Source organism: Mytilus trossulus, chromosome 5 (genome assembly GCF_036588685.1).
Source record: "Mytilus trossulus isolate FHL-02 chromosome 5, PNRI_Mtr1.1.1.hap1, whole genome shotgun sequence".
In the NCBI taxonomy this organism is placed as follows: domain Eukaryota; kingdom Metazoa; phylum Mollusca; class Bivalvia; order Mytilida; family Mytilidae; genus Mytilus; species Mytilus trossulus.
The window spans coordinates 78,629,726-78,649,375 of NC_086377.1; the positions used below are offsets into that span (position 1 = coordinate 78,629,726).

The 19,650-nt window shown below is 31.7% G+C and overlaps 1 protein-coding gene and 1 long non-coding RNA gene across 2 annotated transcripts; both read left to right on the forward strand.

Moving 5' to 3' along the window:
- Positions 1 to 1,380: 1,380 nt before the first annotated feature.
- Positions 1,381 to 19,317, forward strand: LOC134719183 (uncharacterized). The gene is made up of 5 exons (XM_063582152.1): positions 1,381 to 1,596; positions 11,601 to 11,628; positions 13,465 to 13,791; positions 16,476 to 16,766; positions 17,938 to 19,317. The coding sequence occupies exons 1-5, from the start codon at positions 1,405 to 1,407 to the stop codon at positions 18,270 to 18,272; spliced, it is 1,173 nt and encodes a 390-aa protein (XP_063438222.1). The 5' UTR covers positions 1,381 to 1,404; the 3' UTR covers positions 18,273 to 19,317.
- Positions 2,565 to 5,061, forward strand: LOC134719182 (uncharacterized). The gene is made up of 2 exons (XR_010107535.1): positions 2,565 to 3,633; positions 4,644 to 5,061. It is a non-coding gene; the product is annotated as an uncharacterized LOC134719182 (long non-coding RNA).
- Positions 19,318 to 19,650: the final 333 nt, after the last annotated feature.

Below are 19,650 nucleotides of genomic sequence, written 5' to 3' on the forward strand. Positions count from 1 at the left end.
TCCAATCTCATGACATAAACTATGCTACTGATATGCTTTACTTTTTTGCTGTTGACAATATTTCACATAATTCAGATTGAAACTTCTTTGGGAAAGTAATGGATTTTAACCATCTGTGTTTATACAAACATACGTATTTGATTTTAACGAACATAATCTATGTATTACTGGTAAATTATTAAGCCAGGGATTTCGTTCGTTACCATAAATTACTTAAAACCTTTACTAAATTTGTCCATAAATATAAAGACTTGGTTTTGAAGTTTGGTAGTACCTGTAGAAAACTTATTTGAAATGGGATTAAGCACATCCTTATTTTTACGGAAATTTTGTCAACCGAAATTTAGAGTTCTAGTAAATCTTATCGATCCTTCAAATAAACTTATTCTAAAAGGTTTACAATTCAACACTGTAATAAGATCATTGAATATTGTTTGTATTGGTATTAATATTGATTTTGTTATCAGTAAATTAGAAACAAACTAAATATAACTGGTATGCTATATACATAAACACATTCATGGATCTACAATATATCGATACATGTACTTGTCATTGCACAAGGTTTTGTTTTTCCCTGACTGTTTAGGACGTCTATAAAATAAATCCATTGGATGTTGGATGTGTACGGATTGATAATATAGTCTTAGATGCATGATTTTTTATTAGTTGTTAGTTGCTTTGAATTAGCTGTCATTTAACTGCGAGTACTCTCAGATATGTATTAAGTGTCGTTTTGTTGTTGGGATGTACTAGTTCCCGGCCACGTCCACTTGTATTTATAGTATTTGTATTTTTATCCATCTGATGAGTGAAGCCTTTTTCAACTGATTGTTTTAGTTCGTTCTTATGTTGTACTGTAATTCAGTGGTTGTCGTTTGTTTATGCGTTACATATTTGTTTATCGTTCATTTTTGGTAAATAAATTATGCCGATAGTTTTCTTGTTTGGATTGTTTGACATTGTCATTTTATAGCTAACTATGCGGTATGGGCTTTGCTCATTGTTGAACGCTGTACAGTGACCAGCAGTTGTTGATTTTTGTGTCATTTGGTCTTTTGTGGAGAGTTGTATCATTGGCAATCTTACCAGTTTTGTGTTTCTCTTGTGTCGTAGTTCTCCTCTTTTTTTTAAGTGTTTTCCTCAGTGTTGGTTTGTTTTTTTCTCAATCGATTTATGAATTTTATGAATAGGGGTATTCTATTGTTGCCTTTAATTATATACTACATCTCTTGAAGGCAAATTTACAGATCTAACATTGTTGGGTTAATGTTTAGACGAGTTGTATATATATACATATATACATGTGTTTTTATTTTCATTTTAGGTTTGAGTGAAGATGCTTTATCTCAGATCCCAAGTAACACAGAGTTGCTTCGTCTGTCTGTTACTTGTGAGACACGCATGCTACACGATTTGGCTCTCCATCTTGGAATGGAAGAAATGGTATGGAGTGATATGGTAGAAAATTACCCAACAAATACACAGATGGTAAAGTTTTTGACACTGATGCATTTGAAAGAGAATGAAATAACATTCACAGAATTGGACAATGGATTGAGAGAAATGGAAATAACAGCACATACATTATGTGTGGTAAGCTATTACTGCAATGGACTTGTGCTAGGATTTTTTTTTTATATATTTGGTATATGGTATGGTTTTAAGGTGAACATGTATGTCTTGTAATGTTCATCTGCAGTTGACCAAAAATTGCATTGGAAAGTACCAAGACCTAATAGAGACATATGCAATGTCATAATAAATTATAGATTCTAGTTTTTATGTTGAGTTTGTTTCTTTCAATTTTACTCCAGTTTCCCTCTATTTGTCTTCGAGATATCATGTTTTTTTTTAAATTTTACTTCAGTTTCCCTTTATTTGTCTTCGAGATATCATGTTTCTTTCGATTTTATGAATGTTGAATGACTCTCTATCTGAACATACTACCATCAGGTTGTTGTTAAGCCTACAAAATTAATTTCGTGAAAGTGAAACATAGCAATCCTTGATACTGGTTTAGGCGTCGGCCTTAACATCAACATTTAGGTCCAGTCTGTGGTTAAAGTTTAATAAAATGTCATTAACTTTTTCAATCCTTTCTGGAATATTATGAAATGTGAATAGATCCCTGTTAATGACAAAAAGTATCCAGTTCTTGTTGATATCGGGTTATATGACTGTAGGCAGTCTTAGGAGGTCACCTCAATGGTTAATTAAATATCATCTAGACTAGAATACAGGGATGGGGTAATTGAAAATGTAATAGTAATTAAGTGTAATGCATTACAATTTTCCATGTAATTGAATGTAATGTGTAATTGAGCATTTTTTTAATTACATGTAATGGTAATTTAATTAATTACATTGAAAAAAAACATGTAATGCTCAATTACTTTTGAATTACATTTCAATTACATAAATTTTTATGGTGTTAAAGATAAGGATTTGTGTTTAATAATATAAATTGTAAAATAACACTTTTTTTTTTAATATTGACATTACATACTTTTTGAATATATGAAGTCTATAATTTATACTGAAGTTACAGTGTGTATTAATATGTCCCGCTTCAGGTTAAAGTTTTTGGTCAAGGTAGTTTTTGATGAAGTTGAAGTCCAATCAACTTGAAACGTAGTACACATGTTCCTTATGATATGATCTTTCTAATTTTAAAGCCAAATTAAACTTTTGATACCAATTTCACGGTCCACTGAACATAGAAAATGAAAGTGCATGTTTCAGGTTAAATTTTTTGGTCAAGGTAGTTTTTAAAGGCAGTGCTTTAAGGCCTGACTTTCAAGTCATGAGGTTCATCTTTTCATACGCAATCTATGCAGGGGGTCTTTTGGCCAGAAATAGATCCGGAAATGTTCGAATTTCTCCTCTTCTTTTTATGGTATGATATGGTTTTTGTTTCTTTCATTTACATTGGGGACTAAAGAAACGTTCAGTGTGTATTGTTCGTTTTATAGAACTTGTTATTAATGTGTATTTTGCATTATAAGCAGTCAACCTGACTACAAACTATCATTATTTGTATTCCGTGTGGAAAGAGGTCGGGTCAATTTCGAGTGTTATCTGACATCTAAAGATTTTTTAATTAGTTCAGACGTTGATATAACAATAAAAAGTCGACTGAACATGATTAATATTGCATCTTCTATAATTCAAAGCGGATTTCGGTTTATAAACGAGAAACCGTAAAGCGTTTTCAATTTCGGTATTAGTTATGTATGTTGTCTACGTATTATCCTGGTTCCCGGTACTACGTTCCGAGTATTAGCTATTTAATATATCTGATGTGTAACATTACGATCAGGTACCAGCCAATCTACGTGTGTATGTGTACATGATTTCCCGCCAAAATGACCGACTTACAGCTATGGAAAAATAGTCCATAAACGTTCCGTATAATGATATGCAAATTCATAATTAATCGTAACTTTTTTTATCTTTATATAATAAATATAACAAAATGGATTCCACAAAATTGAAAATAGCATTATTTTACGAGGATTTCTAATATTTTTTTCACTTCCGGGCGCAGTAATACGTATGTTTTGAAGGAGCTCGAAAAATTGACAAAGTGAATTGAGAAGGAAACGGATAGATATACGTCCTTGCTATCAGGTAAAACAATTTAAATGTACAGAAAAAACACATTTACTTCACACAAATAGTACAGGTTTAAGCATTTTATTGTCTTATACACGACTGTAGTCTAGTGTTTAAACGACGGCGGTGACCTACAATGTACGGGTCATACTGGGTCAAGTCTAAATATGTAAACATATCCACGTGCTATTAGGTAGAAAGCATCGTAATGCAATATCTACAATTTTTTCCTCCTTTATACATCGTTTAACCAGATATATTTTTCTTTCAAATACACTTAAACACGGGTTGTATGTACGTATCTTTTCTAGTGTTTTCTTGTCCTTATTAAAGTTCATTTGTTGATGTTTAAATATTTTTGAACGACTGAACACAGGAGTGAATGAATGCAACAATTATATATACTGAAGACTTGGGCTGTACAATGATAGTGTACGTATATCATACTGATAATTATTCTAGCAGTAATTATGTTAATTTAGGATGTAATGACAGGAATTCATGAGCTATGCCTCAGGCTTTCTGAAAAAATATCAATGACAATGTAAACAGGAACAAAACATTGACACGAATGATGCTCTCTTCTATGTTATAGTTATTTAGGTATGTGTGTTGCACAAGTTTCAAAAAAACTTAAGTTATAAAACTTTTTTTCAGAGCCGTCACCAATATCTGACACCGAATGATAAGCGGACCAGAGGTAAAAACCGTTTCTTCCAAGAAAGAACAAGTACAGACACTTACGGCCAATCTTTCTTCCCGAGGACAATCAGGGACTGGAACAACCTACCAACAACAGTTACAGCGACCAACACCGTTGAGGGATTCAGAGCTGCCCTGAAGGCATTCTCTGAAAGGAAAACCCAGTTGTACATAATTTTAATTGCATATTTTTGCGAACGTTTTAAATTATTTGTATATAGCCAAGAGAAGGCTTTCTGTGTTGCCCGACACTGCGTAAAGTTTTCGCACGAAACCATGAACATTCAAAATTGAATCCGGTTCCTTACCTGGAAGAAGAAGAGGGCACAAACCCACTTTAAAGAGACTTGTCTACTGCCATACCCATCCTATTTTCATGCACCATTTGCAAGCAAGAGACTGAATGGTTTGCAAAATTAAAAATCAGGACGGTGTCCAATTAAACCAAAAGAACTAACCTGGATGAATATTGTAGGAGAAATCTAGAGGAAAGTTTTGATTTTTGAAATTGGTTTTCCTGAAAAGTCATTCATCCTAGCCTGCAGAAAGGAACTATAACTGTCCACCACCAACTGACGAGCTAATGTTGAGCTTCACATATGGAATTACTCAAATACCATCAATGTCTATGTTTTCAGCACAGATTTCACAAGTTATGACACAGCTGTGCTTTTTTTTTATACCTGTTAAAGAGTTGTATACTAAATTTTATTTTTTTATCAATAAATATATCTTGTGTCATTTAAGAACTTGTATTTTGCCAAAAGATGCATACTAGTGAATGAAAGTGGTGCAGTTCATTTTGCTTTGGTATATAGAATTGAATTACAATTATTCATGTTATTGGAATGCATATAAAAATAAGGAGATGTGGTACAATGTATATACATGATATTTAGTGAGTTTATCAAGCAAAAGTGAAAAAGAAATAGGTATAAGCAGTTACAGGTACTACTGTACAATCTCAAACAATGAGAAAAACTCATACCGTAAAGAGAATTTCATATTTACAAGTAAGTTTTGTTTTTGCGTTGAATAATTTTCTTCTATTGTTTTAATTGCAAATATGGGAAGTGGTTAAAATGCTAATGAGACAGCTGTTATGGCCACAGAGCCTTAATTGAAAACTTCTTTTTCATTCATACCGGTAGATTTTGCCTGGAGTTAGAAACATATCTGCCAACTTTTCAAAATGCACATGGGGGTTTTACATGAAAGATGGTTCATATAGTCATACAAAACCTTCAAGGGGGCCTTCAAATGGAAGCAGGACAAGTCGCCTCACTGGCTAATCGCCCACTTTTAAAAAAACCGCCACAAACTGATTTATCAAATCGCCCCACATGTGAAATTGGTTAAATCATGTTAAATATTACTCCTGCCAACCTTACTATAAAAAACGGTAATATTTAGATTAATATATATATATATAATTAAAAATAAAAACTCGCACCACTTTAATGAAAACTAATCTACACAAAATACAAACAAACCGAAAATTTATTTAATTACTATTATTGATATACTGAAATTATAATTCTAAAAAAAAAATGTATTGTTGAAGAATAACTAAGTTTTGAAGCTTAGTTATTTGCATAATAATTGAAAAGAAACCTGTTAATTGTATCATAATGCAATATAAGGAATTTAACTTATATTCAACGGGATAACATCTTTTTCCATAAGTGGGGAGAGTTGGCATTACTAAATTCATCCTGGTTAATAATATATTTATCTAGATTTCACCGATTTCCATTAGGTGGGACCAGTTAGCAGGAGTAATATTAACGGAATTTAACTTATATACAACGGGATAACATCTTTTTACATGAGTGGGGCGAGTTGGCATCAGTAAATTCTTCCTGGTTAATAATATATTTATCTAGATATTATCGTTTTCTATTAGGTGGGGCAAGTTGGCAGGAGTAATATTAAGGGATATAACACATTTCACAAGTGGGGCGATTTGGTTATCCAGGTTGGGGCAGTTTTTTTTTAAAGTGGGGCGAGTTAGTGAAAAAGTCGGGCTATTTGCTAATGGGGCGATTTGTCATGGATTCCCTTCAAATATATTCTAATGTGGTTTTTGGCTTCTTCGTGCATAAACAAGCTCATTGCCATTGTTGAATTAATTGTTTTCTTTAAAATAGTCGACAAAATTGCTCTTACAAAATTTCCATTTGGGAGCCTTGAGCTCGATGGGGGGAAATACTCTGCAAATACTGACAGTTGGCAGGTATGGTCATCAAAAAAGTTGATGTGTTACTATGTACATTTACCATTATGTTACTTGATGTTCTTCCTATACACACAGTACAGAGACTAGTCAATCTTTGTGAACTATTTTTTATGGGAGTCATAGAATATGCGTATACAATCAATAATTAAAAATAGTCTATTTATATTGAAAAGGAAAAGTTCTTATATGTCTAAAGAAGAGGGACGAAAGACACCAAAGGGACAGTCAAACTCATAAATTTAAAGTAAACTGACAAGGCCATGGCTAAAAATGCATTTCATGGCGAGGCACAGAAAATATACTGTAAACAGTAGACTATAGATATAGGTGAACTAGGTACAAAAGAACTCTAAATCTTGATTCTACAAACCACCTCTGTTCTATGGAAGATAATGATATAACTGGACTAGAAATACACACAACCTGTAATTAACTGCCTTTACAGCGCTTTCGCGCTTTGATTGATGAAGTTAAGTCCAATCAACTTGAAACTTAGTACACATGTTCCCTATGGTATTATCTTTCTAATTTTAATGCCTAATTATATTCACGGTCCACTGAACATAAAAAATGAAAGTGCATGTTTCAGGTTAAAGTTTTTGGTCAAGGTAGTTTTTGATGAAGTTGAAGTCCAATCAACTTTAAACTTAGTACACATGTTCCCTATGATATTATCTTTCTAATTTTAATGCCTAATTATATTTTTTATCCAATTTCATGGTCCATTGAACATGGAAAATGATAGTGCGAGTGGGGCATCCGTGTACTTTGGACACATTCTTGTTAATAAATATTATTTAATTCTAAATTAAAAAAAATGTGAGAATCATATATTATTGTTCAGTTTTTAAGAAAGATCTTTTAACTAAATAGATTGATAAATAATTAATCACTTTGTTAAACAAAAACCAAAATAAGGCCAATTAAAATTAATTGATAGATTTTCATTTTTTTTTTATTTTGCAAAATTAACGATTTCCGGATTTTGTTCATTTCTGTTACCGGTAACCGTCAATAATTTCGTTTCATTCGAACTTCCTGTTTAAAAATTTCGGTTTTCATATTTCTTGTTTCGAGTACTTTAAAACGATTATGTTGACAAAATCTGCTGCTCAATGATGACAGTATCATCTACGGAGAATATAAACAGATTACCAGAAGGGTATGAAATATTCGGGTTACGAACAAACAACAAACAAATATTTTATTTGCCAATCACGGCGCCCAGAATGAGCAGAATAATTATAATATAATTTTCAAACATAATGTAGAGTAAATTCAAAATAGGTTAAACAAAGTACATAACATGATTGATTTTGATTTGGTTGATTGATATAATATTAAAGAAAATGAAGTAGGCAATTTGTAAATAATAAACATATATAATACAATATGACCAATAGTCTGTTATTCTGGTCCCTTTGTTGGACAGCACACCTCGTAGTAAATACTAATAATTTATCAAATGTAAAAGAAATAACTTATGTAAATGCATATTTGATCATACATAATTTTGTATAGAGAAATCTAATTTAATATTGTATTTCTGTTTATATTTAAAACCTCTAATAACTGACAAATTATTATCAAAATGTTTTTATCCTCATTTCCCATTAGCCAAATAAAAAGAGATTTGTTATCAAGTTTTGAAATATTTTTATTTTTACTATATATTTTGCTTAGAAAGGGATTTCTAACATTATCCAGAGTTTTACGAGTATTAAATACGCTGTGTCCAACGCAAATCGCGGTATGTCACAAATTGGAAATTTCTTTCATCAGAACATTGTGGATTTATTTAATAATACATTGACTTTGTGTAAGCAAATTTGGGCTGTGAATGATTTCCAAAGTGCAAGAATCGTGGAACAAATTGGTAGAAAAAAAGAGTTCAAAAAGTCGGCAAACATACACATTGTGTACTAGAAAACCCTTAGATTTACCTATGGCTATTGTTTTTGTTGAAAAACACAAAATACCATTTATGATGTAATTATATATGCGTCACTTCTTGCATAACTTGAGAATCTTAAAAGCGCCAACTTTACTATTCCTGGCAACACTTGTTTGAGTAAAATTGAGAATGGAAATGGGGAATGTGTCAAAGAGACAACAACCGGACCAAATAAAAAACAACAGCAGAGGGTCATCAACAGGTCTTCAATGTAGCGAGAAATTCCCGCACCCGGAGGCGTCCTTCAGCTGGCCCCTAAACACATATATACTAGTCCAGTGATAATGAACGCCATACTAATTTCCAAATTGTACACAAGAAACTAAAATTAAAATAATACAAGACTAACAAAGGCCAGAGGCTCCTGACTTGGGACAGGCGCAAAAATGGGGCGGGGTTAAACATGTTTGTGAGATCTCAACCCTCCCCCTATACCTCTAACCAATGTAGAAAAGTAAACGCATAACAATACGCACATTAAAATTTAGTTCAAGAGAAGTCCGAGTCTGATGTCAGAAGATGTAACCAAAGAAAATAAACAAAATGAGTGTTCATTTCATTCATAATACTTGTGTTGCATACCATTGCATTTGCATAAGTTCATGGGGACTACAAACCATCGCTTGGAGAGCAAAATAAATTTGGAGTTAGTAGTCAAATGAATAGAGAATTTCTCCATGGTTTTACTGTTTACTGAAAATATGTTTCTAAAGTAGCAATTGCATGTAGAACAGTCCGCGTTGCAAATCAGAGATGTTTATTCAAGAATTATATACGATTCTTTATACATGTTTAAACATTTACATGGTATAAGCTAAGTTTTGTAATTATAACACTTGCATATATATGAAGTTCACGCCACAAGAAGGTTTCAAATTGAAAAAAATTTAAAAATAAAATCCTCCCACCCGCCCCATTTTTTTCAAAATTTGGATGAAAATCTACTAATTAATTTTAGTTGGCCGAAAGTGTCACTGTGAAAAATCTTTCTTAGACAGTTCATTTAGAATTTAAAATCACTGCTCAAAATCATTTTGTTAATTTAGTCATGTTAGTATACACAAAAGGATTATAGAGATAAAAATTAACAGCTGTAAAAACAAACAGCAATTAATCAGATTAAAATGTCTAGGGGCAATGCCACTGTTACATGTATTTTTATCTAATTAGTATAATATTGCTAATATTTAGACGTTATACATACATTATTTGTACTAAAAAGTATTTTCAATATTGTGACAAGCACGATTTTTTATATTTTTAATGTAAAAACATATATTTATGATTTATTTATATTATGTTTAATTTAAATGACTTCATTTCTGATATTTTAAAATACCCCTTGATGTATTGACAAATTAATAGGAACCAATTCCCCCTCCTTTTATTATGATGATCTTTTGATCATAGAACTTCAATGTTCTGATCAAGCAATATCTGCCACATTAGCGCCTGTCGAAAAGCTATTTAGAATTGATGTCAAAGTGTTCAGACCAGAGAGATTCAGACTAAATGACAAAACATTAAAATAACTTATGATTATCAAATGCAAGCTTCAACTATGCTTACATGAATATTTTACACATGCATTATTTATACATGTATAATATTGTTAAAAAATACCATGACGAAATGTAATGTGTAATTTAATTAATTACATTAGTAAAGTCATTGTAATTTAATTAATTACATTTCAAAAACAGGGTAATGTGTAATTGATGTAATTGATCATTTTTGCAATGTAATGTGTAATTTAATTAATTACATTTCAATGTAATTGACCCCAAGTCTGCTAGAATACACACAAAATACTGATAAATATTATCGACCACATGCATCGTGAATTGTTAATTTAGGACTTTTTTTATAATTCAAATATGCGTGTTAATGCCTCTTTAATGATAAATAGACTTTTTACAGTTAACAAGTAGATCATGTAGATAGAGTCTAAGGTTAAAGTTTGCTTCACATCAAATACTTTGTCAAACCTTCCTAGAATTTTATGAGACATTGGCAGAAGCTTTTTAATGATTACCGGTAAGAGATAATGTCTGATGCAATGTTTTGAAAATAGAGTATCCTTTTGAAAGATGGACTTACTTTTAAGTTAACATTTACAGACATTTTGGGATTATTTTTTTTACATGCTATGTTTGTAAGCCTTCATAAAACTTGAACAGAAGTTTATCTTCTTGACCATGTTGACCGAGAAGTAGCATTTACAGAAAGAAAATCGAAAAATTCTGTGTTTTACTGATAAATGGACTGAGTTTTAATTTAGTCAACATTACACTTTGACACACAGCAGCAATCGGAGCAGAGACAAAGGGTTCCGTAGAACCCCTTAAGAATATTTGAAATATTTTTTTACATTAGGCATTTCTGGTCCAGGAGAACCGTGAAGATTTGGATACAAAAGTTTTTTTTGTAATTATATTTCCTTTGTTTTTACGTACGAGAAATTCTTTATACTATATACGGTATGTGATATATATATAACTTAACACTTTTTTGTTGATGTTATAGTGAAACTTAAAATTCAGTATCTACTATTTTTTTGTCTTGGCGCTTTGCTACATTAGTTGGTCTTTTTGTAGGAATTGTTTAGTAATTTGACCTGTTATATCTGTCTGGGTTACTCACCCAATGGTGTCCCTTTAAAGAAAAAAAAACAACTGTCACACGAGTGTGAGGCTTAACTGGCTATAAACCAGATTGAACATGCTTTCTTTTCTGAAAATGCATGTACCAATTAATGAATATGGCCGCTGTTTTTCACCTTTTCAGTTGATTGATATTGATATAAATTGGTCAAGTTTTGATAAGCGTCCTGTTTTTGAATTTGTCTTTGAGTTTGGTACTATACCTTTTTTACATTAATTTTTGCTTAGGTTAAGTTTATATGATATTAATCCTTGACCAAAACCGTCATAAGCAATGAGTAATTTGAACATGTCTTTATGATTTTGTCTGGACCCTTTACCTCTGTAATAACTGTACAAACTTGTTTCCACATAACATGGATCAAGGGTAGATGTAACTTATCACCTTGACATAAATTAATGTTTAATATTATCATATTTGCAGGTACGTCAGAGAAAACAAGTGAAATCTAGTAAGTACTTTGATATCTAAAGTTTTTTGCATGGTATATTTAAAAAGTGTTATGTTTTTCGTACTGTTCTGGATTAAAAAAAATTAAATAAATGTTATGCTTACCTTGGTACAATATCCGATTAAGGGTAGTTAACGTAAACAAAAGGTCATCTTGCTTCCTTTTCATCTAACTGTGCAATTTTTTAGCTCACCTGGCCCAAAGGTCCAAGTTAGCTTTTCTCATCACTTGGCGTCCGTCGTCGTCCTTCGTCTGTCGTCTGTCGTACGTCGTTAACTTTTACAAAAATCTTCTCCTCTGAAACTACTGGGCCAAATTTAACTAAACTTAATCACAATCATAATTGGGGTATCTAATTTAAAAAAATGTGTTCGATGACCCAGCCAACCAACCAAGATGGCCGCCATGGCTAAAAATAGAACATAGGGGTAAAATGTATATTTTTGCTTATATCTCTGAAACCAAACCAATTAGAGCAAATTTGACATGAAGTAAAATTGTTTATCAGTGCAAGATCTATCTGCTCTGAAATTTTCAGATGAAGTGGACAACCCGTTGTTGGGTTCCTGTCCCTGAATTGGTAACTTCAAGGAAGTTTTGCTGTTTTGCATGTTTTGGGTTATTATCTTTATTATCTTGAATAATATTAAAAGATAGACTGTAAACAGTAATAATGTTCAGCAAAGTAAGATCTACATATAAGTCAACATGACCAAAATGGTCAGTTGACTCTTAAGGAGTTATTGTCCTTTATAGTAAATTTTTGTAAATATTTGTAATCTTTTACAAAAATATTCTCCTCTGAAACTACTGAGACAAATTTAACCAAACTATGGCTAAACATAGAACATACGGTTACAATGCATTGTTTTGTCTAGATCTTGAAAGCCTGAATAATAGTAGATAGACAAAACTATCACATAGGCCAAAAGTTTTTACCAATTTTGTAGATGTTATTCTTCATGATTAGACATTTTTTCAGATACTATTATCAATACGTCAATCATATCCATTATATAAATGAGCTCAATGTCACGCTTCTGTAATCAAGGTTGAGTTTTCCTGGTGAAATCAATTGCTCCTATAAGTCATAGGCTCACTGTATTTGATATATCAAATGATTGTAAGGTATACATTTTCTTTAATAGTCCATTGGTCAATGTGTTGTTTGGTAATTTGCGGGGAAATAATGGGGCAGTTGCATTTGGTTTATGGCATGATTGTAAGGTTAAGATGTCCAACTGGTAGGTTTCCATTGACCTTAATCCCATTTTAAGGATTTATTGTTCAATGTTCAGTTTTGGTGGTTTGCTTTGTTTCCTTATTACTAGTATTCTGAAATGTATACATTGTATGTCTAAATTAAATTTTCGATTTTAACCACCCAGTGAATGAAATGACACTAATAATAATCGATCTGTAATGCTCTCTTAAATGCCGGTCATGACCCTTTAAGAATTATCCAGTAGGCGATTAAAATAATTGGGATTAGACAATAATTAAAAGTTGGCAGTCCAATTTGGGGGAAAATATGCCCTTGAATAATTATAAAATTACAATGAAGTAATGGGGGAAATATTTAGGTCCGATTTTCAGTTTCAGCTATTGTCTCCTTTCCAGAGAGCATGAATTGAATCTAGAAACTGTATACATTACCATATTTGCTTTTAAGTGCTAGTTGGAAAATAAATGCAACTCACAAGCATAACTAGCATTTGACTGTCCAGGATAAACAATATTCTATTGTTTAAAAAAGCATTCAAGGTAACACTGCAATATTAGTCTTTGATTAGTTTTGAATACTTCTCTGTAGATATATTTGTTTTCTTATTCCAGGTATTCTTGATGATATTCTAGACTGTATTCCATCAGATGAAATTGTAGACAGATTAGCACCGCTGATTGGCAAGATAGTTTTTCAACTAGGAATAGAACTTGGACTCTCTGTAGAAGATTTAGAGAGTATTAAAGAGAAATGGGATCGTGATTTGACAGCACAGAATAAGGAAGTGTTATTTACATGGAGGAAAGATAGAACAGTGAAACCTACAATACGGGTACTTGAGCAAGCTTTTGTAAATATTGGTAAAGGAGCCAGGTGTTTAAAGGAGGTTTTAAAGGACGTTGATCCCAATACACTTAAAGCAGTAGAAATTGTTACAGGTAATACTATATGAAGGGTGTGAGTAAATAAAAAAAAAGACAATCAGGTATTAAGTAAATCAATCAATTTAGTAATTACATGTATTTACTGATTGTGGATTTTTTTTGTCATTTCTTCAGCTATTTGCTATGATTTATTATACCTCAGTTTTCATTTTCTATACAAAATAAATACACAATATTTTCACTACTTTTCAAATTACAGGCATTGAACTATTGGACCGGTCAATAGTTTCCAACTATTGGACCTCAGTGAAACTATTTGACCTCAAGCGTCATTATATTTCACGGAATTTTAACTGCATCTACGGAATTGGATAATGTTGAGAAATACTGCGGGAATTATGACTTCGCGTTTTACCTATTGTATATGGGGTTGGCGTCAGTGCTGGACTTGAATATGTCAGAATATATATGAAGTCAACGTGAAACAGTATGGTTGTGTTTCTGCTTTTATATTATGATAATTGATTTAGCCCGACATTTATTGTCTGTTGTCTCCTTCGGTATAATAAAACCCAAACTGACTTGATATTCGTGGAATAGTAAGTTTATTGTCCCTTTGGATACAACTATTGACCTTGGCTACGCCTCAGGACAATAGTTGCACTTGGGGGACAATAAACCAATTATTCCACTACTGCCCAGTCAATAAGTATTCAATATTTGTTTTAAAATGTTAGACATAATTCAAGAAACCAAATGAGAAAGCAAAGGGGAAGGGATTGTAGAGCTTACTTTATGGTTAAGGAACGCGTTGCAGGGGACATGGCAATACCAGGCATCCGTCCATCCGTCAAGTCTTGTGAACGCTCTCACTGGTACAATTCTTGCCGGATTTTATAAAACTTATACTATAGGTTAATATCAGTAATATCTCGGACAAGTTCTAAAATGGTGGACCATCAACTTTTTTAATAGAGTTATGTCCCTTGGAAATATTAGATAAGTGTAATTCAGGGGACATTGGAACTCTTTCTTTTATGTATGTTGGCGTTTGTTTTTGTTGTAGTTCAGTGTTTCTGTTGTTTCGTTGTTTTCCTCTTAGAGTTGATGTGTTTCCCTCGGTTTTAGTTTTTTCCCCAGATTTGTTTTTGCTTAATCGTTTATGATTTTTGAACAGCAGTATACTACTGTTGCCTTTAATTACACAATGATTGCAAATTTCTTATGGCCATGACATCTTGAGTTACACAAAACATTAGACTTGACACATTTGTATGTCTTTAGTACACAACCTGTTTTGCATGCCCATGTCACAAATCTCAGCCAATCTCCGACTGACTGTAGACGAGCTGCTTTCCTTACTTTTAACTCGACCTTGGTATTTTCATCTTGCAAATCAAACTATTGCTGAGAACGTGAATAAATTCATAGAGAGAGTTCCATTTAAAATTCCATCGTTTGAGCAAAGCTTAAATAGTTCATTTGTCTCTTCATGTTCCAAAACTAAACAGACATTTACAGAAAAGACTTCTTGGATCCCCACGTTCTCTATCAATACTAGAAAAGTTACGTTATTCCTGATATTAACAGGGCGCAAAATTTTGATGCTCCGGACAAGCATCTTTTCCGCTTTCTTTGTTAAGTTTGAGGCACTTGCATGATATCCCTGTTGATGTATTCTGAACGGATACAAATGTCACAACAGAACTGTAATGTTGAGTCTGTCTGATTATATACAAAACATTTCGTGTTCATAATGTAAGCTATGAAACTCATATGGATAGTGATCTTATACAGAGTAACTTTGAGCTTGTGGTATATCAAGATCTCATCTAATGAAGAGATAACTGTATTGTATTTGAAGATTTAAGGACGTCCATCGTTAGTTTTACTGTCGCAAATTTAGTTTTCCTGGCGACGCGGAGCAAAGCTTCAAATACAATACAGTTATCTATATTCTAATGCAAAACAAGTTCATAATTAAATTTCAATCATAATTTCAGTGTAAAATAGTTATAGACAAGGAGATAGAGAATTTTACGCTTGCTGTCATCCAATCAGAACACTTGTTACAAAATAATTGCATTAGAATGAGGCTTCTACTTCAGAGATTTGATTATAATGATAATCATCTCTTGTCTTTTTTTTTCTTTTTTTTTTAATTTTCAATCAAAACGCTTAATCTGCTGATTATAATGTTCAGCATTACCTTTGGCTTTAAGACTCACTCACATTTTTCATTGTACAAACAACTCTTCTGTAAATATGTTTTTTTCATCTACCATTTAAAACAAATATGTTTAATACAGTTTCACATCAACGTATATTATAGAATGGTCACTTTTTCATACTACAATATTGTTTTAACAGTTAGTAAATAGATGTAAAAATTCATTTGAAATTTAGTGATTACTGGTAATAACTGGACAGTTTCAGGAATTACTTGTATTTACTAAGTGCATCAGTAATTACATGTAATTCCTAAATTTAAGTAATTACGAGTAATTCCTAATTTCACCTATTTACTGTAACATATATATTCCTAATTACTTTAAATTTCGAATGAAATTCAAATTGATTTAATCTTTGTATACATTTCATGGCAGTTTTCTTATATAAAATAATATTTTTTTTTGGCAACTATAAACAAAAACAATGTAAGATAATTGTAAGCTTTTTTTAATTTGATGATCCTTTAAACTTCATTTTGGTTAATAAACCGATTTGCTCATTTACAGATAGAATCAGAGAAAACGAAAACAGAATCATACAGGACATACCAACCAGCCAAATTTTAGACCATATGATGACAAACTTGGTGATATCAGTAGATGACAGACGCCGTATTGAACAACATGCTGGACAAGATGATCAGAACAAAGCATTGTTGGATATTGTGATTAAAAGGAAAGAACCTGCTTACAGTGTGTTTATTGATGGATTACGTAATTATGGATACGAAGATATTGCTAATGACTTAAAATGTGATTTCAGTCCAAGTCCAACATCAGCATCTGCTGAAACTAAAGGTATGTCTGACGGGTTTATTATAAACACAAACAAAGAAGGATTTTTACTGAAATTATTTTTAAATGTTGTTATATATTCATTCAAAATAGATAAAATGTATTTGATTGTAAAGACTATCTACCAGATCAAAATAGATATAATGTATTTGATTCTAAAGACTATCTACCAGATCAAAATAGATATAATGTATTTGATTGTAAAGACTATTTACCAGATCAAAATAGATTTAATGTATTTGATTGTAAAGACTATCTACCAGATCAATTACGTCGTATTTAATTTAGCATAAGTATACTACTTTTCTTGCATACCAAAGTAGGTCACCGGTATATATGATGAGTCTTTCAGGACGAATTTCAGTTTCTGTGAAGTAACTATGATCTTAGACATTGTGACATTGAGTAATTATGATCTCAGACATTGAGATCAAGATTCTTTTCTACAGTTTAATGAAGTCACAATTCATTAAGTACCTGTTAGGAATCAGGCAAATATGACCTCAGATGAATTTCGCTTCTTAGATCCAACTGTAGAAAAGAATAGTGAACATATATAATGCATAGGCATTAGTTTTGGTCAACTATAAAAAAAATCAAAGTGAGAGAAAATAGAATAACAAACAAATTGGTAATAAACTATAAATTGTAAATATGTATGTTTACCAGCTCTCTTTAAAATATCAAACACTTATCATATGTGTTTGATAAATTCAGAGCATACATCATCAATTTGTATGGAGAAATGTAAGATCTATCAAAACTACATTCTCTGTGGGCATTCAACTTATTCTTGAGACATTAGATTTAAGAAAAGGGTGAAGAAAACCGAAACAGTAGAAGGGCTACACACCTGAAAAGTACTAAAAAATGGCCAATCCATCTAAAACCAACTTTGCCCGAATGAGTTGAAACCTCAGTTTTTGTATAATTTTAAAATTTAAGAACGGTTTGTTATAAATCATGTGCGTAGCAAAGTACTGAATACTGAGCTATTGATACTCTAGGGGACGTATAATCCACCAGCAGAGGTATCGAAAAAGTGATGTAAAAAAATGAAAACACGTTATAAATTCGTGTGGTCCAAATCGCTTTTCTGGATTTAACCTCGTCTTTAGTCATAAAAGGTCAATAGCACTTATCTTAAGAAAAAAATATTTTTTGTATTTTGTAGGCTTATCAGTTTGGAATTTTCCATTATATAAAGTTCGTCTACAAAAGAACTACCTAAAGGTCATCACTGATATACTTCACGAGAACATAGTAGATCATCTAATAACAAGAGAGGTATTGTCAGTTGATGATCGGAAGACGATAGATTCTGGTAAAAACCCACAGGAAAAGAACAGGAATTTAATGGACATGCTGTTGCGTAAAAATGAACAGGGATTTAATGAATTTCTCAAAGCCATAAAGAAAGACTCTATTTATGCAGATCTAGCAGATCAAATAGAAAAGACAGAAGTTACTAGCACAGATATGGCAACCCTTCATAAATGCTTGAAATAAAATAAATGTAAATTTTTCTCAGAAAAAAACTGTACGTGACAGGGTAAAACCAGCTAAGACAAACACCAATAAACAATGAATACAAGGAGCTATTGTCAATCCAATGTTCAATGATTTGGTCACTTAAACCATCAATGTAAATGAATAACAATATATTATTGATAACAATCTTTTATATTAAACATATGTCATGTGTGAGTGTCATGAATGGAAAGGAAAAAGCTAAAATATGTACTAATCCCTATTACTAGTGTCTATTCATAAACACAAATCCCCTTTATGAGTGTTAGTTACTAAACAGATATTATAATTATGAAACAGTCATGACATATTCTGTTCAAGAAAATAATTTTAATGTACTTTAGTATATTTATTGAAAACCAGTAATTGGAAAGGTCATATGCATTACTTTTTTTTCAAAGGTCAAAACATCTGGCTGTGAGGCATATTTTCAACATTTATATTCCTCAAGCTTCAAAAAATGTAAACCTATACTAAAATTATGTTCTTCCTCTCACTTAACATTTGGTCCTTCTTAGAATTTAATTTGGCTGCTATCCATGCGAATTTATACTGGTAAAGTTCCCAAAATGAGTCTTTTCGAGATGAAACATAGATATCATATCTGGGAACCAAAGAGGCGTGGTTTGTGAAACAGCTGTATTTACAAAGTGCAACCTAAAGGAAATGTTATAACTTGATACAATATAATATATGTATTATTTTGAATAACCTACATAGCTGTAATTAGCTTATTATCAATTTCATTTCAGTCATAATTGTGTATGTCAATCTCTCAAAGCTGTTAAATGTTACCTTAATAGTCAATTTAGGTCTACATTTTAGGTCTAATGAATAATAAAGTATGTACATATGAAATAACTAATTCAGTGATCTAATCTTGTCCTAAGGATGTTTCTGAATTTTTTGACATTAACTTGTTGTATATTGTGTTTATCAAACAGCTACTTTTGTTTGTACATTTGTAAATAAAATGCCTCTTCATAAATATAGTTTTGAACAAAAATGCAACAATATGCTCTTATTAGGTCTTTCCACTTTTCTGTGGAAAGACCTATTGTTTTTCTTCTGATTATTTTTTTTTTTTTTTTTTTCTTCCGCCTAATTTTGTTCTTGCGATAAACATTTGTTTCGCAATATGTCGCTTAGATATTTTGTATATGATATCGAACAGTTTATGCGCTTTTGAAATTTACCCTGCGTAAACGAATACTTTTCTTTGTAGGAGTTATCTCCCCAAACACTGTTTACATTGTTAGCGCATCTCCTTCGCAACCGTAAAAGATTATGACAAATTTATTTTACAAAATTGCTCGTTATATCCTTCGCATGATTTGTCCTATTTTGACCGAAGCGA

Coding starts and splice junctions, on each gene's coding strand:
- LOC134719183 (XM_063582152.1), top strand. CDS start 1,405: ATGCTACACGATTTGGCTCTCCATCTTGGAATGGAAGAAATGGTATGG. Junction 1,597..11,600: donor CAGCACATACATTATGTGTG/GTAAGCTATTAC, acceptor TCATATTTGCAG/GTACGTCAGAGAAAACAAGT. Junction 11,629..13,464: donor GAGAAAACAAGTGAAATCTA/GTAAGTACTTTG, acceptor TTCTTATTCCAG/GTATTCTTGATGATATTCTA.